General features: G+C 43.5%; 2 protein-coding genes across 2 annotated transcripts in view; one reads left to right on the forward strand and one right to left on the reverse strand.

The window, feature by feature from the left end:
* The window catches only part of LOC129779099 (uncharacterized), a 31,310-nt gene that overhangs the window by 3,066 nt on the left and 4,847 nt on the right, over positions 1–23,397 (reverse strand). The gene's annotated exons all lie outside the window — the stretch shown is intronic.
* Positions 215–3,579, forward strand: LOC129779098 (uncharacterized). Its single transcript, XM_055786367.1, has 2 exons — positions 215–289; positions 348–3,579. Exon 2 carries the CDS (start codon positions 1,112–1,114, stop codon positions 3,449–3,451), a length of 2,340 nt encoding a protein of 779 aa, XP_055642342.1. The 5' UTR covers positions 215–289; positions 348–1,111; the 3' UTR covers positions 3,452–3,579.

A 23,397-nucleotide genomic window follows, 5' to 3' on the forward strand; every position in this document is an offset into this window, starting at 1 on the left:
GAAATCAAATCTACAAAGAACTACAGATCTACCAAGTGACAAAGAAAGAGATTGCCTATTATAACGACTCAAAGCGCATGGAAATCGAAAAACAAATTGGCGGGAAAATCAGAAGACCAGATTATTGTAAATAAAATTGTTGCGTACAACATTCGTCGACCGCCGCACCTACTTATTAACAACATTGAGGCAGCAGCGCGTTGTGTTGTGAAATCGACTACGATGTACGATGGTACGATGGTTTTATAAAATTCAGATCCAGGTAGCGAGTACATGAAACCCACTAAACGTAAGTCAATGTTCAATGAATAATTTAGAATAAAAAAACAGAACTTTGAAAATTTTAGGAGAATTTTAACCGTTCCCCGAGCGGTTCTCAAATATACGCGTTAAATTTCCGGAAGTCGTTTCATTTCGTTGCGAAAGCAACAGTTTTTAAAATTCTCGTTTACCGGATCGATTGGAGATGTCACGAAGAGATCGATCAAGAGATGCAGCACAGGGAAACGGTCTGCAGCAGTCCTGCCCGCTCTGCCACTTGCCAGATTCCGACGAAATGGTCAGCTGTGACGACTGTGAGCGTTGGTATCACTTCGGCTGCGTCGGAGTGAACGAAGATGTAGCCAATCATGATTGGAGCTGCCAGGAATGCATCAATGCCAGAGTTCCTGCTCCACAATCGCCGCATCCGAGAGCTTCCACAGATGAGCCGTTACCACACCTTCAGTCAGCATTACCAGCCCCTCGTCATCCCACGCCACCAACATCGATCATGCCAGTGCCTTCACCACGTCTTCACACTCCACGAACGTCAAATTTACCACCCACTCCACGCCCACGCACTCCACCAGCTTCGAGTATGCAACGTGTTGTGCCACCAGTTGCCAGAGAGGTAGCGGTCGAACCCGATTTGCTGAACAAGCTTCCTGATGAGCTTCGTATCCAGTTGTTAAAAGAAGAAGAAGCCATCGAGCGAAAGTTTCTGTTACGTAGGTAACAGCTTTTGCTAGAATCATCAGTGCATTCAGTTCCAACTGTTCAGGGAACCGACAATAGAATAGGTTTAGCGAGTAATAATGTTAGAGATCCTCCTGTTTCTCATTCGTCACCAATGAATGGTCACCGCCGCGATATTTTACCGTTTGTTTCATCTATGGGGCGAGAGCGTAATGAGGCAAATTTCGTTCCACATTTAAGAGAACAACTAACGTATATTCCACCATCAATCAATAATTGTACTAATTTCTCGGCGATTGATCCTCCTCGAACAAACCAACGGTCGTATATTCCGACATCTAATCCACCACCAGCCTTTCACCGACCGAATGCAACGTGCTTTCCGCCGCCTCGTGTCGATCTGCCTCCGCATATTCCGTCGTCCTCTATACCGAATAATTATATGCGCCCGAATGCATCCGCATTTGCACCATATGCTGGCCCTCCGCGTCATACTGCTCAAGGATATTACCCGTTCGATTCTCACGACATTCCCTCCGCCATAGGAGGAACGGCGCTGCTAAATAGAAGCCAAATCGCCGCACGTCATGCAGTCGCTAGGGACTTACCAATATTCAGCGGTGAGCCGGAAGAGTGGCCGCTGTTTTTCGCCACGTATGAGAACACAACGAACCTGTGTGGATTTTCGCCCGAGGAGAATATGGCCCGTCTACAGAAATGTCTAAGAGGCAAAGCCTTAGAAGCGGTTAAATGTCAGCTGTTACATCCAACTAATGTGGAACAGGTTCTCTCCACCTTGAGAATGCTTTTCGGTCGTCCTGAAATTATTGTTCATTCGTTACTCCAGAAGATAAGTGGTATTCCAGCACCCAAAGCGGAGCGGCTGGCTACACTTGTCGATTTTGCGCTAGCCGTTCGCAATATGGTAGCTACCGTGAAAGCCTGTGAGTTAGAGGAGCATCTTTGTAATTTAACTCTTTTGCACAATCTGGTTGAACGTCTCCCCCCAATGATTCGTTTAAACTGGGCGACCCATCGTCAGTCTCTACAATTGGTAACGTTATCCGACTTTAGCGATTGGTTGTATAAGTTGGCAGAAGCAGCAAGTATGGTAACGATGCCACCGTTCTCGGCACCCATCGACAACAAAGTTCGCCGTGGAAGGAAGGATGATGGATACTTGAATGCGCATATCGAATCAGTTCCTAAATCCAAACAATATGAAGTAACAAGAAATCGATGTATCATCTGCAATGATAGTTGTGGGGATGTAGAAACATGTAAGCGTTTCCTTTCGATGAATCTTTCTGCCCGTTGGGATGCACTCCGGGAACACAAATTATGTCGTAGTTGTCTGGGGAGTCATCGTGGTCCATGTAAAACCGGAAAGTCATGTGGGAAGAATGGCTGCGAGTACAAGCACCATCAGCTTATGCATAACGATGCCAAGAATAAGTCGATACCATCAACCTCGTCGCATTTTAAAGGGAGAACTCAAGTTCCACAAGACGCTGTTGCTGGTCGTTCCCAGGAAACTAATTCATGTAACACTCATCGTGAAGGATGCGAAGCTGTTATATTCCAGTACGTTCCTGTTACGTTGTACAACAACAATGTCGAGTTGCGCACATATGCCTTTTTAGACAGTGGATCCTCTCTCACACTGATGGAGGAAGGTTTAGCAAAGGAGCTGAATTTGGAAGGCGAAAAGCACCCATTATGTTTACGCTGGACGGCTGACACTTGTCGGTACGAGAATAATGCTATGCGTGTTTCCTTCGACATTTCCGGTACGCGCGGTGGAAGTCCCAAATGCAATTTGACGGATGTCTACACCGTTAAGGAACTGAAGCTTCCGTCACAATCTCTGTCCGTTCACGAGCTCTCCCAAAAGTATTCTCATCTTGATGGGTTGCCGATAGAATCCTACAAAAACATCCAACCTATGTTACTGATTGGCATTAACAATTTACGTGTTGTACATTCATTGGAGAGTCGTGAAGGGGAGTCAAATGAACCCGTAGCAATAAAGACACGCCTTGGATGGACGATTTATGGGATGTGCTCGTTCAAAGATGGCCAGGTGTCGAAAATTAATCCATATAACTATCATTTCTGCTTCCACTCTTATGAATCGGATGAAATGTTGCACGAGACGGTCAAACAATTCTTTGCTCTCGACAGTTTGGGAATATGCGCCCCACAGAACCACCTTCATTCCAAGGAGGACGAACGAGCTTTGGAGAAACTGCGTGATGTTACAACTTTGAAGAACGGGCGCTATCAAGTGGGCTTGCTCTGGAAATATGACAACGTACGATTACCCAACAACCGCTCCATGGCGTTGAGACGCCATCGTTGCTTGACGAAAAGAATGGAACGCGAGCCCGAATTAGCAAGGACATTGCGGTCAAAAATGGCGGACTACGAGCGAAAGGGCTATATACGTAAGCTCACATCTGAAGAGAGCCGAAGGACCGGAGATCGAACATGATACCTGCCGATATTCCCGGTATTTAATCCCAACAAACCTGGGAAAGTTCGCATTGTCTTCGATGCGGCCGCCTCCTTCGGAGGTGTATCTCTGAATTCTGTTCTGATGAAAGGCCCAGATCAGCTGAAAGATCTGCCGCCCGTGCTGTATAAGTTCCGAGAGCGTTTGATAGGTCTAGGAGGCGACGTGGCGGAGATGTTTCATCAGCTGAGAATAAATTCTGAAGATGAAGATAGTCAGCGTATCGTGTGGTGTGCCAATGAACACACAATGGAGCCATGCGACTTTGTTATGCAGGTCGTGACTTTCGGTGCTACGTGCTCACCCAGCACGGCACTGTTCGTGTTAAACGAAAATGCAACTCGGTTTGCCAGCAAGTATCCCGCCGCCGTCGACGCCATCCGCCACCGGCACTATGTTGATTACATGCTGACAAGCGTGGACACGGAGGAGCAAGCGATCAAATTGGCGAACGAGGTCCGATACGTCCATCAGCAGGGCGGATTTCACATGAGGAACTGGGTCTCTAATTCACAGGCCGTGTTGAAAGGCTTAGGCGAGACCTCAAAGCAAGAAAAATCGATGGAAATGAGCTCCGATCTAGCATTGGAGAAGGTTCTCGGCATGTGGTGGAGCACTACGACGGATGTTTTCCGATATAAGCTTTGCGCAGATCGCAACAGGGAGCTTCTGAACGGAACCAAAAACCCAACCAAACGGGACATGCTCCGTACGCTGATGGCCATCTACGATCCTTTGGGTTTAATAGCGCACTATCTAATGTACCTAAAGGTTCTCCTACAAGAGGTCTGGAGAGCAAAAACAGGATGGGACGATGAAATCGAAGAAAAGCAGCTTGTAAAATGGCGTACATGGTTGCGCATCTTGCCGGAACTCGAGTCCGTGGAAATTCCCCGTTGTTACTATCGGACAGAGTCAAATATTGACGAAGCGAGGATTGAGCTTCACACGTTCGTCGATGCTAGTGAGATTGGGTACGCAGCAGTCTCCTACTTCCGTTTCAGAACGAACGGAAACATTCACTGTGCGCTCGTCGGAAGCAAGACCCGAGTGGCACCTCTCAAGTTCGTCTCCATTCCCCGCTTGGAGCTCCAAGCGGCGGTTATCGGAGCACGCTTGGCTAACAGTATCATGGCGGGCCATTCTATAAAGATCGAACGTCGGTATTTTTGGACAGACGCTCGAGACGTTATTTGCTGGCTTCAATCAGATCACCGGCGGTATTCACACTTCGTAGCATTTCGCGTAGGGGAAATCTTGGAAGCGACAGATATTTCAGAGTGGAGATGGCTGGGTACAAAGGTGAACGTGGCCGACGATGGCACGAAATGGAAGAACAAACCGGATCTTTCGTCAACCAGTCGTTGGTTCAATGGACCTCCGTTCTTATGGGAACATGAAGGCGAGTGGCCGAAATCGTCGCTGAATGGTATAGAAACCGTCGAGGAAATTCGTTCGAGCATGTTACACCATACCGTAGGAAGGGTGCGCACCATTCTACTACCGCAGAATTTCTCTTCCTGGAACCGTCTGCGACGTGTTACAGCCTTTGTTCAACGTTTCGTCGATAACATTCGGTTGAAAAAAGGTGGCCAACAGTCGAAAATCGGACCACTGACACGAGAGGAACTGTTCGAAGCGGAGGTGCTCCACATAAAGCGAGCGCAGGAGGATGGCTTTGCAAACGAACTCGTAATCCTTGCAGTAGCAGATCGTCGCCTCGATAAGAAGAGTAGTCTATACAAAGTAAATCCGTTCGTCGACGAACAGGGTGTGATGCGGATTCGCAGCCGGTTGGGTGAATGTGACTTCTCGGAGGAGAACAACAGGTATCCTATCGTGCTCCCTCGGGATCATCCTGTCACGTTGCTAGTCGTGCGTGATGTTCACTTACGATATCACCATCAATGTCACGAAACATGCGTGAACGAAGTGCGCAAAAGATTCCACATTCCACGAGTTCGAGCTGTTTACCATCGGGTTAGACGGGCGTGCCAGTTTTGTAAGCTGCAGAGCGCCACTCCTGCACCACCGGCGATGGCTCCTCTTCCGAAGGCTAGGTTGGCTGCATTTGTACGCCCGTTTTCTTATGTTGGCGTCGACTTCTTCGGACCATTCCTTGTATGCGTTGGTCGTCATCATGAAAAACGTTGGGGTGTCATCATAACGTGCCTTACCGTTCGGGCGATACACCTCGAGTTGGCCGCTTCTCTGAACACTAGTTCGTGTATCCTGGCACTCAGAAACTGTTTTGCTCGACGAGGAACTCCGTTGGAGATAATTAGCGATCGAGGGACAAACTTTGTAGGTGCGGACAAAGAGTTGAAAGAGACAGTAGCAGTGTTGGACCAGAACCAATTAATGGCAGAATTTAACACGTCAAGGACTACATGGCGCTTCAACCCTCCTGCATCTCCTCACATGGGTGGTTGTTGGGAGCGGCTAATCCAGTCGGTGAAGAAAATTCTGGCAAACGTCAAACCGCAGCGTGTACCGACGGAAGAGGTACTTAGAAACTACTTGATTCAAGTCGAAAATATTGTCAACAGTCGACCTCTGACACACGTTCCCGTGGATGACTGTTCATTGCCGGCGCTCACTCCCAACCACTTTCTGTTGGGGTCGTCGGATGGGTCGAAACCGTTGGTTCAGTATACCGAGTGCCCATTGGCATTACACCGCTCGTGGAAGGCATCAGAGGCTCTTGCCAACCTCTACTGGAAGAGATGGGTTACGGAATACCTTCCTACGATCACGCGTCGAACAAAGTGGTTCTATCCAGTTAAACCGATCAGAATAGGAGACGTCGTCGTGGTAGCTGACCCGAATTTCCCGAGGAACTGCTGGCCCAAAGGACGAGTGGTGTCTGTAAAAACCTCTGCAGATGGTGGACAAGTCCGATCGGCGGTCGTCCAGACTAACACCGGACTCTACGAAAGGCCCGCGACTAAGCTGGCTGTATTGGATGTAGGTGCAAACGGAAGTGGGTCGAACCAGGGTCCTTCCACTGGGGGGGACTGTTGCGTACAACATTCGTCGACCGCCGCACCTACTTATTAACAACATTGAGGCAGCAGCGCGTTGTGTTGTGAAATCGACTACGATGTACGATGGTACGCATCGCAACCAACTTCACAATATAACGTGACATTTGAGAAAAAAGGTAGCCTTTTGAAGTCTTAAGTGAATATAACAATAGTTGGAAGTTTGAAGAAAAAAAAAATTATATAGTGAAATTACTATCCATCGAATATCGAATCGAAAGCAGGTATTTTCATTTATTTAGCGCAATTTGTAGTATGGCTTAAATCGAATTCTAAACCTAAAGCAGATTCCGAGAAAAAAGGGTTTTTATAAAATTCAGATCCAGGTAGCGAGTACATGAAACCCACTAAACGTAAGTCAATGTTCAATGAATAATTTAGAATAAAAAAACAGAACTTTGTAAATTTTAGGAGAATTTTAACCGTTCCCCGAGCGGTTCTCAAATATACGCGTTAAATTTCCGGAAGTCGTTTCATTTCGTTGCGAAAGCAACAAAAATATTAACGTATTTATTTTAACATAAACATTCTTATTGCTATTAAATATTGCACATTTCCACTGGGTTATTCTCATTCATTACCCAATTGACTTTGTAAGTTCCTGCTCACCGCCTAAGCCCCGCGCTTTAGAGTACTGTACTCTGTACCACACGGTAGGACACCACTTCTACGAAATCTATCATCGAGCTCTCTAAACTTCTCGATCGCTTTCGCGGAAGTAACTTGTTGATGAACTTGGAAAATTGTCGCATCACTTCCTTGAACGATTTCGGGTTGTGCTTGCCATCATCCGATTGATTCGTATCGTCGTTGGATGGAGCGGAATTTTCATTCCACGCATTGATCCGTTGCTCCTTCGTCTCCTGCTCTCGTATCTCAACCGCCATCTCGTACTCGCATTCTTCCTCGAAATTCTCTGCCGCCAGAACCGGTAGTTGGGTCCGCCGGAAAGGGCTGGCGGGATGGATTCTCCGAATTGCTTTCTTCTGGTCGTGCAGCTTCAATTGCCTTAACTCACGCTTGGTCTGTGGTGAAAGTTCGGAGCTTCTGTTCCACGCGTTGATTCTTTTCTCCGATCGCTGGTTCTTACGTATTTCGACCGGCATCCTTTTGGCGCTTTCTCCGTCTTCCTCGAAATTCTCTTCCGGCATGACAAGCCATTGACTCCGTCGAATATAGCTGGCACGCTTGGCCGCCAGATCTGCCTTCTTTCGCTCGTGCAAGGATTTTAGTAGATGTTTAGCAAGCGGCGAAAACTCAGACGTGGATCGAGCTAGCTTCTTTGGTTGGCGTCTCGAGAAGCGCTGACTGACTGAACGGCTCACAGATGCTAGACGAGAATCCATGTTGAGATTATTTCCAGTTTACACTGTTTCAGATGCTGCTACTAGAATGTTCAGATTGTAACTGATGCTTCTGCATGTGAACGAGGTGTATTTATATTCCCTGAAAGCTCACGAAATCGAAAAAAGTGAGATAAAACTTGAAGGATGAAGACAAACAGGTAACCACATTTCAGCTATACTCAGAAAGGAAATGGGAAAAAGGATATTTTTACCCGTGTTGGATTAAGTCTCACGAGGGGCGTCAGCGCTAGGTGATTGCCCCAAAATCTGTTCATTTGTTTTATCAACTTTTTTATTTGGTTTTTGAACTGAAAAAGTCGTCTGGGACAGACGTCGAGGGAGGAACTGCGACTTACAATTGCATTAAAACTGCTCGACACATCTCTCTATTTTCACACATTAGATACAGTGTCACTTCAATAAGAGTGAATTGAAGTCATTCATTGAAAAGGGAAAAAGTTCTTCCCTAAAATCATCTGCTGAATGTTTCTTTTTGTTTGCATAAATGGTAATATTAACTTTTTTTTCATCAAATGAACTTATTCACGACAAGTACAATGATCATTGAGTATTGCGATATTATCCGACGTCTAACGTCTGTCGAGCCCAAAATCAAATGAAGGCTTATCTGTGTCATCAATATAATGACGTACATTAGAGTGTTTTCAACTTCCCAAATTCTATATCAAGCTCAGCATACAAGAAACATTTTTTCGAAAACATTCGAGCAATATTGATAAAAAGTATTTGCGTAGTTGCTATTTGAATGCAATAGTGAAGTAGTATTTGGACCTTCGAAGTGACAATAAGAATAAAAAAAATGATAAAAATTAAATAAAAATAAGACCATTCAATGTACTGAGCTTTCACCTAAGCCTTTGGTAGCTCTTCAAAAGATTTCAAATGTGTTTACAACATATAATTACAAACATAGACGCTCCATGTTTATTGTTCATCATCACTGGTAAAAGAGGTCCTATAATATAAATCGGATGCATTCTTTTCTTGAGTTTAACAAATGACTATCTAGTACACACGATAAAAACAAAAAATGTTTGCGAATAAACGTTCATCAAAGCGGAAATATTCTGAGACATGTGTTTAGACGAAAAAACAATATAAATGCATCTTTCTATCAGTGATAATGTTGGTTATTTTCCATTTTATGCGCTCGAATTACACAGAGTTCTCACATGTCAGGGAAATTTACAGTTAATGGTGATTGGTCCAAGCCTATCGTCACTGATGATTAGTGTAGGGAATTTTCCACTATGACATGCTAGAACTTGTCACAGGGGTACTTATCATTGCGAACTACCTGTTGTGGAGCTACCTGATCTATAACAGATAATGATGATGTTCTGTTGTTTGGAATACAGAAATAATTCATTCAGATTTTTTGCCCCAAGGGGAGATGAGATATCCTTTTGTTGCTCTGCTATATTTTGATGACACATGTTGCAATCGGTGTGACTTCTGATTTCAACTTACGAACATTGGAATTTTAGCATTTGGATATGATCGTATGAAAACTAAATATTAGTTTTGAATAAAAAAGGTATTCGTAGCCACTGTTTTCCATTGAAGATCATTACGTGGTTTAACTTACCCAACGTTCTCATCAAACCGTTCAAAGTACGAGACTGGAAAATGCTTTTTCAATTCCAACAAATGAATTCTATTCTAACATATTCTACTAAACTATCCTATTGTATCACAAGAAAACGTTTACTTTGTTTTGTACCTGGAGTGTAGAAAGAGTTGAACACGTACAATTTTCATTTCCGCTTAAAACCCTTCAGGCCATTTGCAGTTTCATTGTTCTTATACTGAAGCATCACGATTGACTGGTATTCCTCAATTAGCCTGAGTTCCAGAGTATTGGCTGGATTCATCTACTCGGAAACCACTGTAACACAATTTTCTCTGTACGACTGTTCGGTGGAATTTTAGTAGTGGCAGCTTGCCAAGTCTGGCCAGAATAGGCAGTTCGAAAGGTTCGCTTTTTAGTCCATATTTCCCAAACAAGGAATTTCTTGTGGAGTTTTGAATTTCAGGGTTTCAGAATTTCAGAGTTTTTAAATTTTTCAATTTTGGAATGTTTGAACGTGAGTTTTAAAATTTTTCTAATTTTTTTATTCATCAATTGGGGGGCTCAGAAGGAAAGGGTGGAAGTGATTTGATCGTTTTCTCTTCATCAACTTTTTCTTTAGTTAATAACTTAATAAATTAATAACAATTTTTATTTTGTTAATCATCATTTTTCTTCAGTTGTTTAACTTTTCATTTTTATTTTTATATAGAATTTTGTATTTTTGTATTTTTTTAATTTTTTTTTAAATTTAAAATAAAATTTAAAAAAAAATAATTTTTAAATTTTTTAATTTCTATTTTTTTGTCATTTCTGAATTTCTTCAATTTAGTTTTTCTTTTTATTTACTTACTTTCATTTCCTGAATTTGATTTTTTTTGAATTCCTCAACTTTTTTTCAATCTTCTAATTTTTTTAATTTGTTAATTTTGCAATTTTTTAAACTTCCATTTTTAAAAAATGAGTTTTTAACCATTCAGTTTTTTAAGTTTTTTTTAATGTTTAATAATATCAATTCTGTAATTTTTCAATTTTTTAATTATTTAAAAAAATATATTGTTTAATTCCCCATTTTAAACTTTTTTCTTTTTCGATTTTGTTTCGTTTTGCATTTGCCAAATTTTCATTTCTTCATTTTTCAGTCAGTTCATTTATTTTTTTTCTATTTATCAATTTTTCATTTTTATAATTTGTCAATACTTAAATTTATTTATTTTTATTTTTAAATTTTCTTTTTCTTTATTTTTATATTTTTTATTTTGCAATTTTAAATTCATTGTTATTATTCATTATAATTCATTTTTTAAATTTTTTTCGGACTGGTTATTTCGCAGACACAGATTACTAATCGAAAGAACAATATAAGCCATTATCTGATCGTGTTTATTCCATGGCATGTCGAGAGAATTTCCAACCCGGGAAGACCCTAGACCAGGGTTTCTCAAAGTGGTCGATATCGACCCCTTGGGGTCGATATTGGTTTCACAGGGGTCGACAAAAACTAAAACTGATTTTAGGGATCGACGAGGTCTGATAATCGACCCCTATTACCCCTAATAATTCATTTTTTTATTTGAAACTTTCATACTGTATACTGTATAAGTTGTAAAATATTGTTTTTTTCATAGGAATGATTAATACTTCTGTACAAAGTAAAATTGTTGTGATTTCCAAAAACTGCGTGCACAAGTTCGTACAAGACAGAAAATTCGGCAAGTAAAAAAGCGTGTTCTGACAAAACAAAGAAACAATTTGAAAATGAAGGAAGATTCAAGACTTCAACTCACCATTATTGAACCGGATTCAGATAGATAGCCATTCCATGCCAAACCGGCATAGTGGTTCTAAGATTTTCGTGAAAAGTGGTAGTCTATTTCCTTGTCGCAAAACATTAGGTCGGTATGTTTTTTTTAAATTTCTCATAAGGGTGCTCATTTCTATTTTAATAACTGAACCGATTTGGATGATAGAAAAATCAAAATAAAGCCAATCAGATAGTTTTTTCTGAAAAAAAAATTACATCTGTAGAAGATTTGGATTTTACTTTCGTCATTGTTGATCGTATTTGTTTTTTATAGTTAGTATGGCTTCGGACTAGAGCGCACTACATTTTTTTCATATTTTTTTCTTGAAACCTAAGGTTTTTTTTGTATAACATATCCAAAAATCCGAGATGTCTTTTTTTTTGTTTTAGATCTATGATTTGATTAGTACGAACAATCAGTTTTCCCCCTATTCCAAAAATGACCCTTCTCAAAAAATTGGTTGTTAAAATTCAGTTAAGTGAGTAAAATTCAGTAAATATCAAGGTAAAGACCCTTTTTTAAAAAAAATCTGAGATGTGATGGATGAACATTCTACTTTCTATCAATATACAGCCATCCTTATCGAAAAATATTAAATCGTATTTTTTATTTTTTTCATTAGGGCACACTCTTCCATTTTAGGGTGGTACCGAAAAATCTTTTTTTTCTCTTTTTTCAAAGAACGCAATTTTTCAAAAAATTATAACTTTTGAACCACTGAACCGATTCAGATAATCGGTATATCACAATGAAGTTAATGTCTTCTTAAAAAAATACGTCTGTGATAAAATTGGGTTCTAGTCGCAAAGGAATGTTGAACGAAGACTGAAAACAAGTTAACTTTGAAAAATCATAACTAAAAAAGATAAAAAGTTTGATATGCCGATTATTTGAATCAGTCCTGTGGTTAAAATGTTATGTACTTTGGGAGAAAATGATTTTTTGGGACCATCGGTCAACTTTGACAAACCATAAACGATAAAAATCACATGTCTGATTTCTGGATATGATTCGTAAAAAAACAGCTTTCAAGCTTTCAAAAACAAAACATATAAAAATATATATCGCTCTCCAGTCCGAAGCCATTTAAACTATAAAAACAATTTCAATCAATGATTATGAAAATAAAATCCAATTTGCAAGTGCAATATTTTCCCAAAAACTTCCAAATATTTTTGCAATTCATTATCTTTAATATGATATGTCGATCATCTGATTCGTTCCAGTAGTTCAAAAGTAATGAATTTTGAATGATTTTAATGAAAAAAAAAATTTCAATACCACCCAAGAATGGAAGAGGGTGCCCTAATGAAAAAAGAAAAAAATACGGCTTAATATTTTTCGATAAGGAACAAAACTGCAATTTTTCACGAAAATATGAGAACCAGAACTGATACTACGGAATTTTACTCATTTTACCAAAGTTTTTAAATTGGTAAGTAATTTGTATGAATAAAAAAACTGGCTACAGGGGTCTAAGGGATCACTTCATTCTGGAAAAGGGGTCTATGCCCCAAACTAGTTTGAGAATCCCTGCCCTAGACCGATCGGGAATTGAACCCAATACCTATGTCAATATTAGCCAAGAATTTACAAGGGAATTCGTAGAGTTCTCTGGATCTCACTCAAGTAAATATCGGACTGACATTCCTTCCCTTCCATAGCAGTTGCAAGGATGTGGTCAGGACATTTCTCAACTGTTGGAATGAGCATGTCATCCAAGTCTTCTAAGAGATATTACTATTCATCAGCAAAGGGTGAAGTTTAGCTTTTAACTTAACAGTCCTGAATTCGTACCACCTACCTAATGCTTGAGTTTTTAGAATTTAACAACTTCAGACATGATTCTTCGCCGATTGCCCGAAGTAACCAGACGAAGGAAAGTCGCGTCCAAGTTCCGTTATCGGTTACCGCGTGATTGTTGTTTTTTTGCCGCTGAAGAGCTATCTGGATAGTGAGTGAAGTGCCCTGCCTGCAAGTGGATAGAGGCTTTCATCCTCGGAAAGCCAAGCATTGGTTTTTGTTTTGTCGCTGCTTCGCCGACATTGGAGATTTCGCCGAGTCATCGTGCCAACAGTGACAGTGCGGGTAAGCTTTCACCGACGACTGTGTGTAGTGGTGTCGTAGGCACATTCCCACCACCAACGAGCTTTCAGCACGCTCCCGTTCATCTGCACTGGAGTGCGTTCATAGGTGAATAAGATTGAATATAGTGAGAGAAAATATTTATTAATTATAAGTTTTTTTTTGTTTGTTTTTGTGAATTATTATTATTGTGAAATATTATTTTAAAAAAAATACTTAGAATATAAGTGCCAATTTTAAAATGGCAGAGGGTGGGGGACCTTCGGATATGGAGGTCTCTGACTCTAGTTCCCTCCTAAGTGATAAAAAAAAGTCACTCAAACGCGTACCAAATACGGAAGATACTTCTTCTGGGGACGAGTCAGCTAACCCTACCAAGCCTCCCTCCAAAAAACTAGCAAATCTCCCATCTGCCCTTAACGATCCCACTCTACCTTCAACCTCGTCTTCTCCCTCTGTTCTTCCCGCTCCTTCTCAACCTTCGCCTTCCCACTCTCAATCCCCGTCCTCGCCTTCCCCCCCTGTTATTCCCACTCCCCGTGTAAAGGTATATCCAGAAGATGCGCCCGGAACTGGTCCCTGGGTTGTTTTCTTCAGGCCTAAGCCAAATGGAAAGGCGTTGAGAGTCATGCAGATCGCGAAAGATCTGGCAAGGTATACCTCCGTTTCGGAAATTTCGAAGGTTAGACCAAACAAATTGCGAGTTGTCGTGAATGATCGAAAAGACGCAAACAAGATTGTTGTCGATCAGCATTTTACAATTGAGTATCGGGTCTACATTCCCTCTCACATAGTCGAAATTGAGGGTGTGATAACCGAAACGGGCTTGACGTGCGAATACATTACGAGTGAAGGTACCGGCCGTTTTAAAAAACTGCCCTCGACGACTGTTAAGATCTTGGGTTGCCGCCAGCTCGGAACAGTCTCCCATGAAGGAGAAGAAAAGAAATTTACGCCGTCCAACTCGTTTCGAGTCACCTTTGCTGGTTCAGCTCTCCCTGACTACGTGATGGTAGATAAATTGAGGTTAGCCGTGCGACTTTTTATTCCAAAGCCAATGACTTGTCTAAAGTGCAAGTCAGTTGGTCACACGGCTGCTTATTGTGCCAATAAAGAACGATGTGTCACTTGCGGAGAACAACATGAGGGGAAATCCTGCAGTGCGACTGAGCATAAGTGTCCATATTGCGGGGGATCCCCACACGTGCTCTCAGCTTGTGAAACATACAAGGCTCGCTGGGAGAAACAGAAGCGCTCTTTGAGGGAACGCTCTAAACGCACTTTCGCAGAAATTTTGAAAGGCGCTTCTCCACTGGCTCAAGAACAACAACCAATCAATACACACAATGTCTTCGCTACGTTGCCAGTTGACGAAATGGAAGCGGATACAGCTAACGGGGGCACGCCGTTTATTTCTCAAGGGAATCCCCGGCGCAAAAATGTGACCACTCCCAAAGTTCAAGGACAAGTCCCTCCGATGATACCCCCTGTTAGCTTGCCCAAAAAATCGAGTGCAGCGGATAAGCAAAATCAGGTCCCTCCTGGCCTCCGTGGTAATAGTTCACCTTCGAACGACCCAGCACTCGAGGGGACATCAAAAACCCCAACTGTCCCTGTTTTTCCGTCAAGTTCAACTTCCCAATCGGGATTTATAAAGTTGTCTGACCTTGTGGATCAAATCTTCACGTGTTTTAATGTTTCCGACTCCATCATAACCATTGTCACCGCAATGCTTCCAGTACTAAAGACAAATTCGCAGCAATTGATGCAAACATGGCCCCTCCTTGCAATGATTATCTCTCTTGATGTCTAATTTAAATAGAGAGGTCGGAGATATCACTGTTTTACAGTGGAATTGTCGTAGTCTTATCCCTAAATTGGATACATTCAAATTTCTAATTCATAAACTCAATTGTGATGTTTTTGCTCTATCCGAAACCTGGCTCTCTTCTCAAAATGATCTCTCTTTCCACGATTTTAATATAATACGCTTGGACCGCGATGACAGATACGGAAGGGTACTATTGGGGATCAATAAGTGTCACTCATTTTTTAGAATTGACCTTCCACCTATTGGAGGGATCGAAGCTGTTGCTTGTCATGCAAACATCAGAGGCAAAGACCTCTGTATAGTCAGCTTGTATTGGCCTCCGAGAGCTGCGGTTAGCCGCAAGCAACTTGTTGACATGTGCTCACTCCTTCCTGAGCCACGATTGATCTTGGGAGACTTCAACTCTCACGGAACTGCCTGGGGGGAACCGTACGACGATAATCGTTCATCGTTGATATATGACCTTTGTAACAGCTTCAATATGACCGTTTTGAACACTGGGGAAACAACACGTGTACCTAAACCTCCTGCTAAACCAAGTGCTCTTGACCTCTCGCTTTGCTCGAATTCACTATCGTTAGATTGCAAGTGGAATGTAATCCAGGATCCCAACGGTAGTGATCACTTGCCAATCAAAATTTCTATCACCAATGGGTTGAATTCTTCTGAATCAATAAACATGGCATACGACCTCACAAGACACATTGACTGGAAAAAATATGCGGACGCGATTGCTCTAGCCATCAATTCCAGAGATGGTTTGCCTCCATTGGAGGAGTATAACTTCATTTCTCGTTTGATCTATGACAGCGCGGTTCGCGCTCAAACGAAACCCATCCCAGGTTCCACTATTCGTCGAAGGCCTCCCAATCCATGGTGGGATGGCCAGTGTTCCAAGCTTTTTGGAGATAAATCGAATGCATTTAAAGCTTTTCGGAAACGTGGAACCATTGAGAATTTTCAAACGTATTTGGACCTTGAAAATCAATTTAAAAACTTGATCAAAGGGAAAAAACGTGCTTATTGGCGAACTTTCGTGGGAGGTTTGTCACGAGAAACGTCAATGAAAAAATTATGGAAAGTGGCTCGAAACATGAGAAATCGCTCTTCATCGAATGAAAGCGAAGAATATTCACATCGATGGATTTTTAAATTTGCACGGAAGGTTCGTCCCGATTCCGTTCCTGTGCAAAAAATTGTTCGAGATATACCACAAGATAGGTGCGATCTTGATTCCGAGTTTTCGATGGTAGAATTCTCTCTTGCTCTCCTTTCTTGTAACAATTCGACTCCAGGAACGGATAGAATTAAGTTCAACTTGTTGAAACACCACCCTGATGTGGCGAAACATCGCTTGTTGAATTTATTCAATCGGTTTCTGGAGCATAATATCCAGATGTTCCAGATGATTGGAGACAAGTGCGAATTATAGCTATTCAAAAACCCGGAAAACCCGCGTCCGACTTCAATTCGTACAGCCCAATAGCAATGCTGTCTTGTATACGGAAATTGTTGGAGAAAATGATCTTGTTTCGCCTTGATCGTTGGGTTGAAACGAATGGCTTACTCTCAGATACACAATATGGGTTCCGCAGGGGCAAGGGGACGAATGATTGTCTTGCGTTGCTTTCTTCAGAAATTCAAATGGCTTACGCCGAAAAAAAAACAAATGGCTTCAGTATTCTTGGACATAAAGGGAGCCTTTGATTCTGTTTCAATAGAGGTTTTGTCAGACAAATTACATTCTCGGGGTCTACCGCCTCTATTGAATAATATGTTATATAATGTGCTTTGTGAGAAACATTTGAATTTTTCTCACGGAGATTCGGCAGTAAGTCGGGTCTCTTACATGGGCCTCCCTCAGGGCTCCTGTTTAAGCCCCCTTTTGTACAACTTCTATGTAAGCGACATTGACAATTGCCTTACACAAAATTGCAGCCTAAGACAACTTGCAGATGATGGAGTGGTGTCTGTCGTAGGATCAAAAGAATCCGACCTGCAAGAACCCTTACAAGATACTTTGAACAATTTTTCAACCTGGGCCATTGGGCTAGGGATCGAATTCTCCACGGAGAAAACAGAGATGGTGGTTTTTTCTAGGAAGCAAGACCAGCAAAACCAAAGCTTCAATTTTTGGGTAAACCGATCACTCATGCTATGTCATTCAAGTATCTTGGGGTATGGTTCGACTCCAAATGTACTTGGGGGGCCCATATTAGGTATCTGAGTAAAAAATGTCAACAAAGAATAAACTTTCTCCGTACACTTACCGGCACCTGGTGGGGAGCCCATCCCGAAGATCTTATAATGTTGTATCGAACAACTATTCTCTCAGTGATGGAGTATGGCAGTTTCTGTTTTCAATCAGCTGCCAAAACACACCTCATTAAACGCGAGCGAATTCAGTATCTTTGTCTCCGTATTGCGTTGGGATGTATGCCCTCAACGCATACCATGAGTCTCGAGGTTTTGGCAGGCGTACTCCCACTAAAAAATCGCTTCAATTTATTATCTCTTCGGTTCCTCATCCGGTGTAGGGTTATGAACCCATTGGTGATCGGAAATTTTGAGCAGCTGATCGGGCTAAATTTTCATTCTGGATCCATGACTTCATATCATGAATTCATCTCTATGCAGGTTGATCCTTCTTCGTATATTCCCAACCGTGTTTGTTTTCCTGACTACATCAATTCCTCTGTATATGTTGATCTGTTCATGAAGGAGAAAATCCATGGAATTCCAGATTATCATCGATCGGGGATCGTTCTTACGATCTTCAATGCAAAGTATGGGCGTATCAATTGTGATAATATGTACTTTACTGATGGGTCCTCTATGAATGAGTCCACAGGATTTGGAGTGTTCAACGAATTTTTTAGCACCTCCCACAGTCTTCAGAATCCTTGCTCAGTGTATATTGCTGAATTGGCAGCAATACACTGGGCGCTGGACAGCGTCGCCTCACGACCTGTTGAACACTATTACATTGTAATGGATGGTCTTAGCTCTGTCGAAGCTATCCGTTCAGTGAGGCCGGAAAAGCACTCGCCGTACTTCCTTGAGAGAATACGAGAAATTTTGAGTGCTTTAACCAGACGCTGTTATGTCATTACCTTTGTCTAGGTCCCTTCACATTGCTCAATTCCGGGTAATGAGAGGGCTGACTCATTGGCAAAGGTAGGTGCAATTGAAGGCGATATTTATCAGCGTCAAATCGCCTTCAATGAATTTTATTCTTTAGTCCGTAAAAATACCATCGCTAACTGGCAACGTAAGTGGAACGAAGATGAATTGGGTCGGTGGCTTCACTCGATTATCCCTAAGGTTAGCCTCAAACCATGGTTCAAAAGTCTGGACTTGAGTCGGGACTTTATTCGCACATTCTCTCGACTCATGTCCAATCACTGTTCGTTAGACGCGCTACTCTTTCGTTTTAATCTTGCCGATGGCATTATCTGTGCTTGTGGCCACGACATCGAACACGTTGTTTGGTCGTGCGAGGTGTATCTTGTTGCCAGATCGAATTTAGAAAACTCTCTTCGGGCCAGAGGAAGACAGCCCAATGTGCCGGTGAGAGATGTGTTGGCTCGGTTAGACCTTGATTACATGTCCCAAATATATGTCTTCATAAAAGTTATCAATCTTCGTGTGTGATTGTCCTTATATCCTTCCTTTTCTTTTTCCTTCGCGAGAAATCAAATCCCTTCTTACTAACAATAGAATAAGGTGAAATGTAAATACATATTAGATATAAGATAGGCTTATGAATTGAGTATGATGAATGTGAGTGTGAACATTGTCAACATATCCTTATAACCCTTCCTTTTCCTGAAAAAAATGTCACCCTTCTAAACTCGAGCAAACCGCGAGTAATCGGTTCTCTACTTCATTAACACTATAATCAATGAAAAATGTTTATATATACTTGTAACAATACTGATAGGAGTTTGGCTCCTTTAAACTTATGTAACTGAGCCTGTAAAAATAAACGATTTAATAAAAAAAAAACTTCAGACATTTCTTCTTCTTCTTCTTCTTTTTGGCTTTGAGAGGGTTTAAACTTTTCAGTTCATTCGCCTCTAAACTTCAGACTTTTCAATTTTCTTTTTGCTTTTGTTCTGAAATTTAAGAATTTCAGTATTTGAAAATTTCAAAACAATTCTAGAAGTTTGGAATGTTTTACCAATGAATGATTTTAGAGTTTTTCAATTCAATGTTTAAATTTCCGGATAATAAAATTTAATAATATTTTCCAAAAAAATTTCTCGATTTTCCAATTTGTATTTTTTTTAATTTTTTTTTTTTGGCAGACTTATCTCACTTCTTAACTAGGCGAACCTAGCCAGAATTTTCACCTGCCCCCGGGCTTCTGAATGCCAAAGGGGGACTAGGCTCTGCGGAATGCACGTATCTGCATGCTCGTGCTGTTTCAGTCCTGACCGAGAAATTGTCGGACAATCGCGCAGGTGCTAAGGATGACCGACTTTTGGATGCCGGCCAATTCCTTCTCCATGTTCAACACCTTTAGCGCTTCCAGAAGTGTCTTCGGGACAATTCCAGTTCCAGAGAGAACGACTGGAACAATTCTTGGGACCTCCCTTAGCCCCCACAGTTCCTTGAGCTCCACGGCCAATGGTCGGTACTTGCAGATTTTGCGACCGTGGGTCTCCTCCAGATTCTGGTTCAGTGGAATAGCGACATCGATGATGGTGACTTTGCGGTCGCTCTTGTCGTAAACCATTATATCTGGGCGGTTGTGGTGGATCGAGAGGTCGGTCAGAACAGTGCGATCCCAGTACAGCTTGAAACGGTCATTTTCCAGGACAGGTGCAGGCAAGTACCGGTAGTTTGGTACGTTGTCTTCCAGTAGAGCACATTGGAGCGCCAGTTGTCGATGAACAATACGGGCCACGTTGTTGTGGCGCTCGGTGTAGGCTGCGTTGGCCAAAACGGGACAGCCTCCCATAATGTGCTCTATGTTTTCACCTGGTTGATGGCACATCCGGCAAATGTCATCAACGTCTTGATGCCAGACGTACCGCCTGCAGTTTCTCGTCGGCATTATCCTGTCCTGGATGGCTATCATGTCGGCTTCTACTACTGAAGAGAGTTCACCACGCGTTAGCCACAGATTAGATGCGGCCTTGTCGACGTGTGGCCGATCCAGTTGATGGGGGTGGGCACCATGCACTGCCTTCTGCTTCCAAGCTGCAATCTTCTCCTCCACTGTCTGCAGATTGCAGTTGAGTTGGTACTCCGCTTGCGCCAAGTGCAGAGCGCTGTATCCTCTGTCGGCGGCGCAGACAGCCCGGTATAGCGCGTTTTGGTTGGCGCGTTCTGCGAAGTACTCGCGCAGTTGTCGTACCTGGGCAACACACAGTGCAGATATGTCGACTATTCCAAGTCCCCCTTCTTTGTGTGGCAGTGAAACTCTCTCCAGTGCCGATTGAGGATGGTGCATTCCGGCCTCTTTGAATGCTTTCCTCATCCTCCTCTCAAGGTCCTCTAGGTCAGTTTTGCTCCATTTGACTACACCAAAACTGAAGGTCAGCAGGGGAACCGCGAATGTGTTGATCGCCCGTACCTTGTTCCCCGCGTTGAGGAAAGTCCTCAGGACACAGTTCACTCGACTCAAGAACTTGTCTCGCAGCTCCGTCTTGATGTCGGAGTGGCGAATCCCGGTGAGCTGTCGGAATCCAAGATATTTATAGGATTCGCCACGAACCATGTCTCTTATGAACTCGCCGTCATAGACCTCGTAACCTCCGGATTCGGTAAGCTGCCCTTTCAGTAGATGGACACAGCGGCACTTGTCGAGGCCGAACTCCATACAGATGTCCCTGCTTATGTCTTCGACAACCCGGATAGCTACACCTAGACGCTGACGTGAATCAGCGTAGACCTTGAGATCATCCATGTAGAAGGTATGGGTCACTTCTTCGTGGGCGCCGTCGCCATACCTTATTTTATGGCCATGACCGTTTCTATTGAGCGTCCTACTGAGGGGGTTCAGTGCCAGACAAAACCAAAGCGGGCTGAAAGAGTCGCCTTGGAATATCCCCCTCTTTATCAGCAGCGTTCTAGACTGCAACACATTTTCCCCATCACTGAGGTGCAGAGACGTGCTCCACTGCCTCATCGCATGCTGCAGGAACCTAACGACGACGGGATCAATTTTGTAGAGCTCCAATACCCGGACGAGAAACGAGTGAGGTATGGAGTCATAAGCCTTCCTGTAATCGATATAGGCCATGCTTAGGTTCCGCTGGTTATAAACCGCCTGGCCGACTATGGCTGCGTCGATGATGGTCTGGTCTTTGCAGCCATGCGTATTTTTCCTGCATCCTTTCTGCTCTTCTGCGATGATGTGATGCTGTTCGCAATGAGCAGAAACTTTGGCGGTAATTATGCTGCTCAGTATTTTGTACAGACTCGATAGGCACGTTATCGGTCTGTACTTTGATGGGAGGAGGAATGTGACGCCACGAGTGGCGAATTCAGGAAGGTTGTGTGGGTCACGTAGCACCTTGTTGAAGCACTCAGCTATCTTTGGATGTGCGACGGTCAGCTTCTTGTGCCAAAAGTTCTGGACACCATCGGGGCCCGGTGCTGCCCAGTTCCTCAGGTACCGCGAGGCTTCGCGGACATCGTTCTCTCCGACGATGATAGCTGGCATCTCTCCAATTTCACCACAACTCTCCTCCTCCCGTCTTAACCACATTTGCCCGTCGCGATGTTCTACTGGGGTCTCCCAAATACCAGCCCAGAAGTTCGTCACATCGCTAATATCTGGCAAACCTTCGCGGTAGTCGGGCTTCTCGTCGCTAATGTGGTCGTAGAACGCTTTCTCGTTATCTCTGAACATCCGATTTTGTTCCTGGCGCTTTGCAGAGTCAGAGTAACGTTTCAGCCGTTTTGTAAGGACGCTCAATTGCTGTACCAGTGTGTCGAGTTTTTCCGTCAGCTGGTGAGCTCCCAGCTGGCGAAGTTCAGTAGGCCGCACGATCACAGCAACTTGGCGACATAATTTCACCGATCTGCTGCCTCTTTTGTACGCCATCAGTCTTCCGATTGCGGCGCGCTTGTTTAGGATCCGTTGCTCCAATCTCCTTCGCCATGGAGGCTCACGCCTTTCACGGAGATGTTGGAGCAGTCCGCCTCTTGGCCTAATACGGTATCCTAAACTTTTGGCGGTCGCCACAGCAGCACAGTAAACTTTCAGTTGCAGTTCCTCCATGTTCTCAGCATCAACCAAGTGCAGCGGAAGAACGTGCTCGTTCATGAGCTTTACTGCACTTGTCAGCCTGCGGGAATGCTGCAACTTCGGGATCCTGGGGCGCGACAATGGGTCTGTGTCGCGGAACTGTGAGATCGCCTCGTCGTAATGGAAGACCAGATCGCGTAGTAGTTGTTGATCTGGCTGTGGATCTTCCGGCTCAGGGGGTTGTTGTACTGTGGCCTCCACTGGTGCTGATTCGCGTGCCCCACTCGCGAATGAATTGCTCAGCCGTACTGAACTTCGTCTCGACACATCGCTTGCTCTGCTTGTTCTGGAGCTTAGTTCTCTCTGCACCTGCTGCTTGATCTCGTCGACTTGCGTTTGGGAGAGCATATTGTTGCGTACAATCGCTCTACGCCTCGCGTTCATCGCGTTTTGGTCAAGCCTCCCGACGAACTCTGGATACGCTTCCTCGAACATTGCGAGTATTCGAGGGCGACCGCTCATGTCCGTCTCCAAAGCAGTGCAGATGTAATAGGCGCGGATCACGAATTCGTTCATTTCGTGTGTCCACATGATCCGTCGCCTAGTAGTACCCACAAGTGTGGACGACTGTCGTCTGACAGTCGCAACACGCCTCGTAGGCGCAGCGTTTCGTTGGTGATGTCGATGGCTGCTGTTTCCGTGTGGCGGTAGCTCTTCGGGTTGAACCCGGCTGGTGGCCCGCTCTTGCACATCGCCCTCCAGCCGCTGGCCGCTCGCTCTTACGCCCGTTCCAGGACCAGCTCCAGTTCGGGGACCCTCCTCGGGCGATCGCATTCTGAGTATTCTTCGTGAACGTAGCTCCATTTTCTGGGTGTATCTCCTTTGCCCGGGAGACAGCGGGTTGGCAAGGCCTCCATGACCCGGGAGGCCTTCCCCGGGAGAGATATAGCGCTCTGACTCGCTCGCACCCCCTCACTTAGCCACTTTCGACACCCGTTCTCGGAGCCAAGACCAGGTGT

This window comes from Toxorhynchites rutilus, chromosome 3, assembly GCF_029784135.1.
Source record: "Toxorhynchites rutilus septentrionalis strain SRP chromosome 3, ASM2978413v1, whole genome shotgun sequence".
Taxonomy (NCBI): domain Eukaryota; kingdom Metazoa; phylum Arthropoda; class Insecta; order Diptera; family Culicidae; genus Toxorhynchites; species Toxorhynchites rutilus.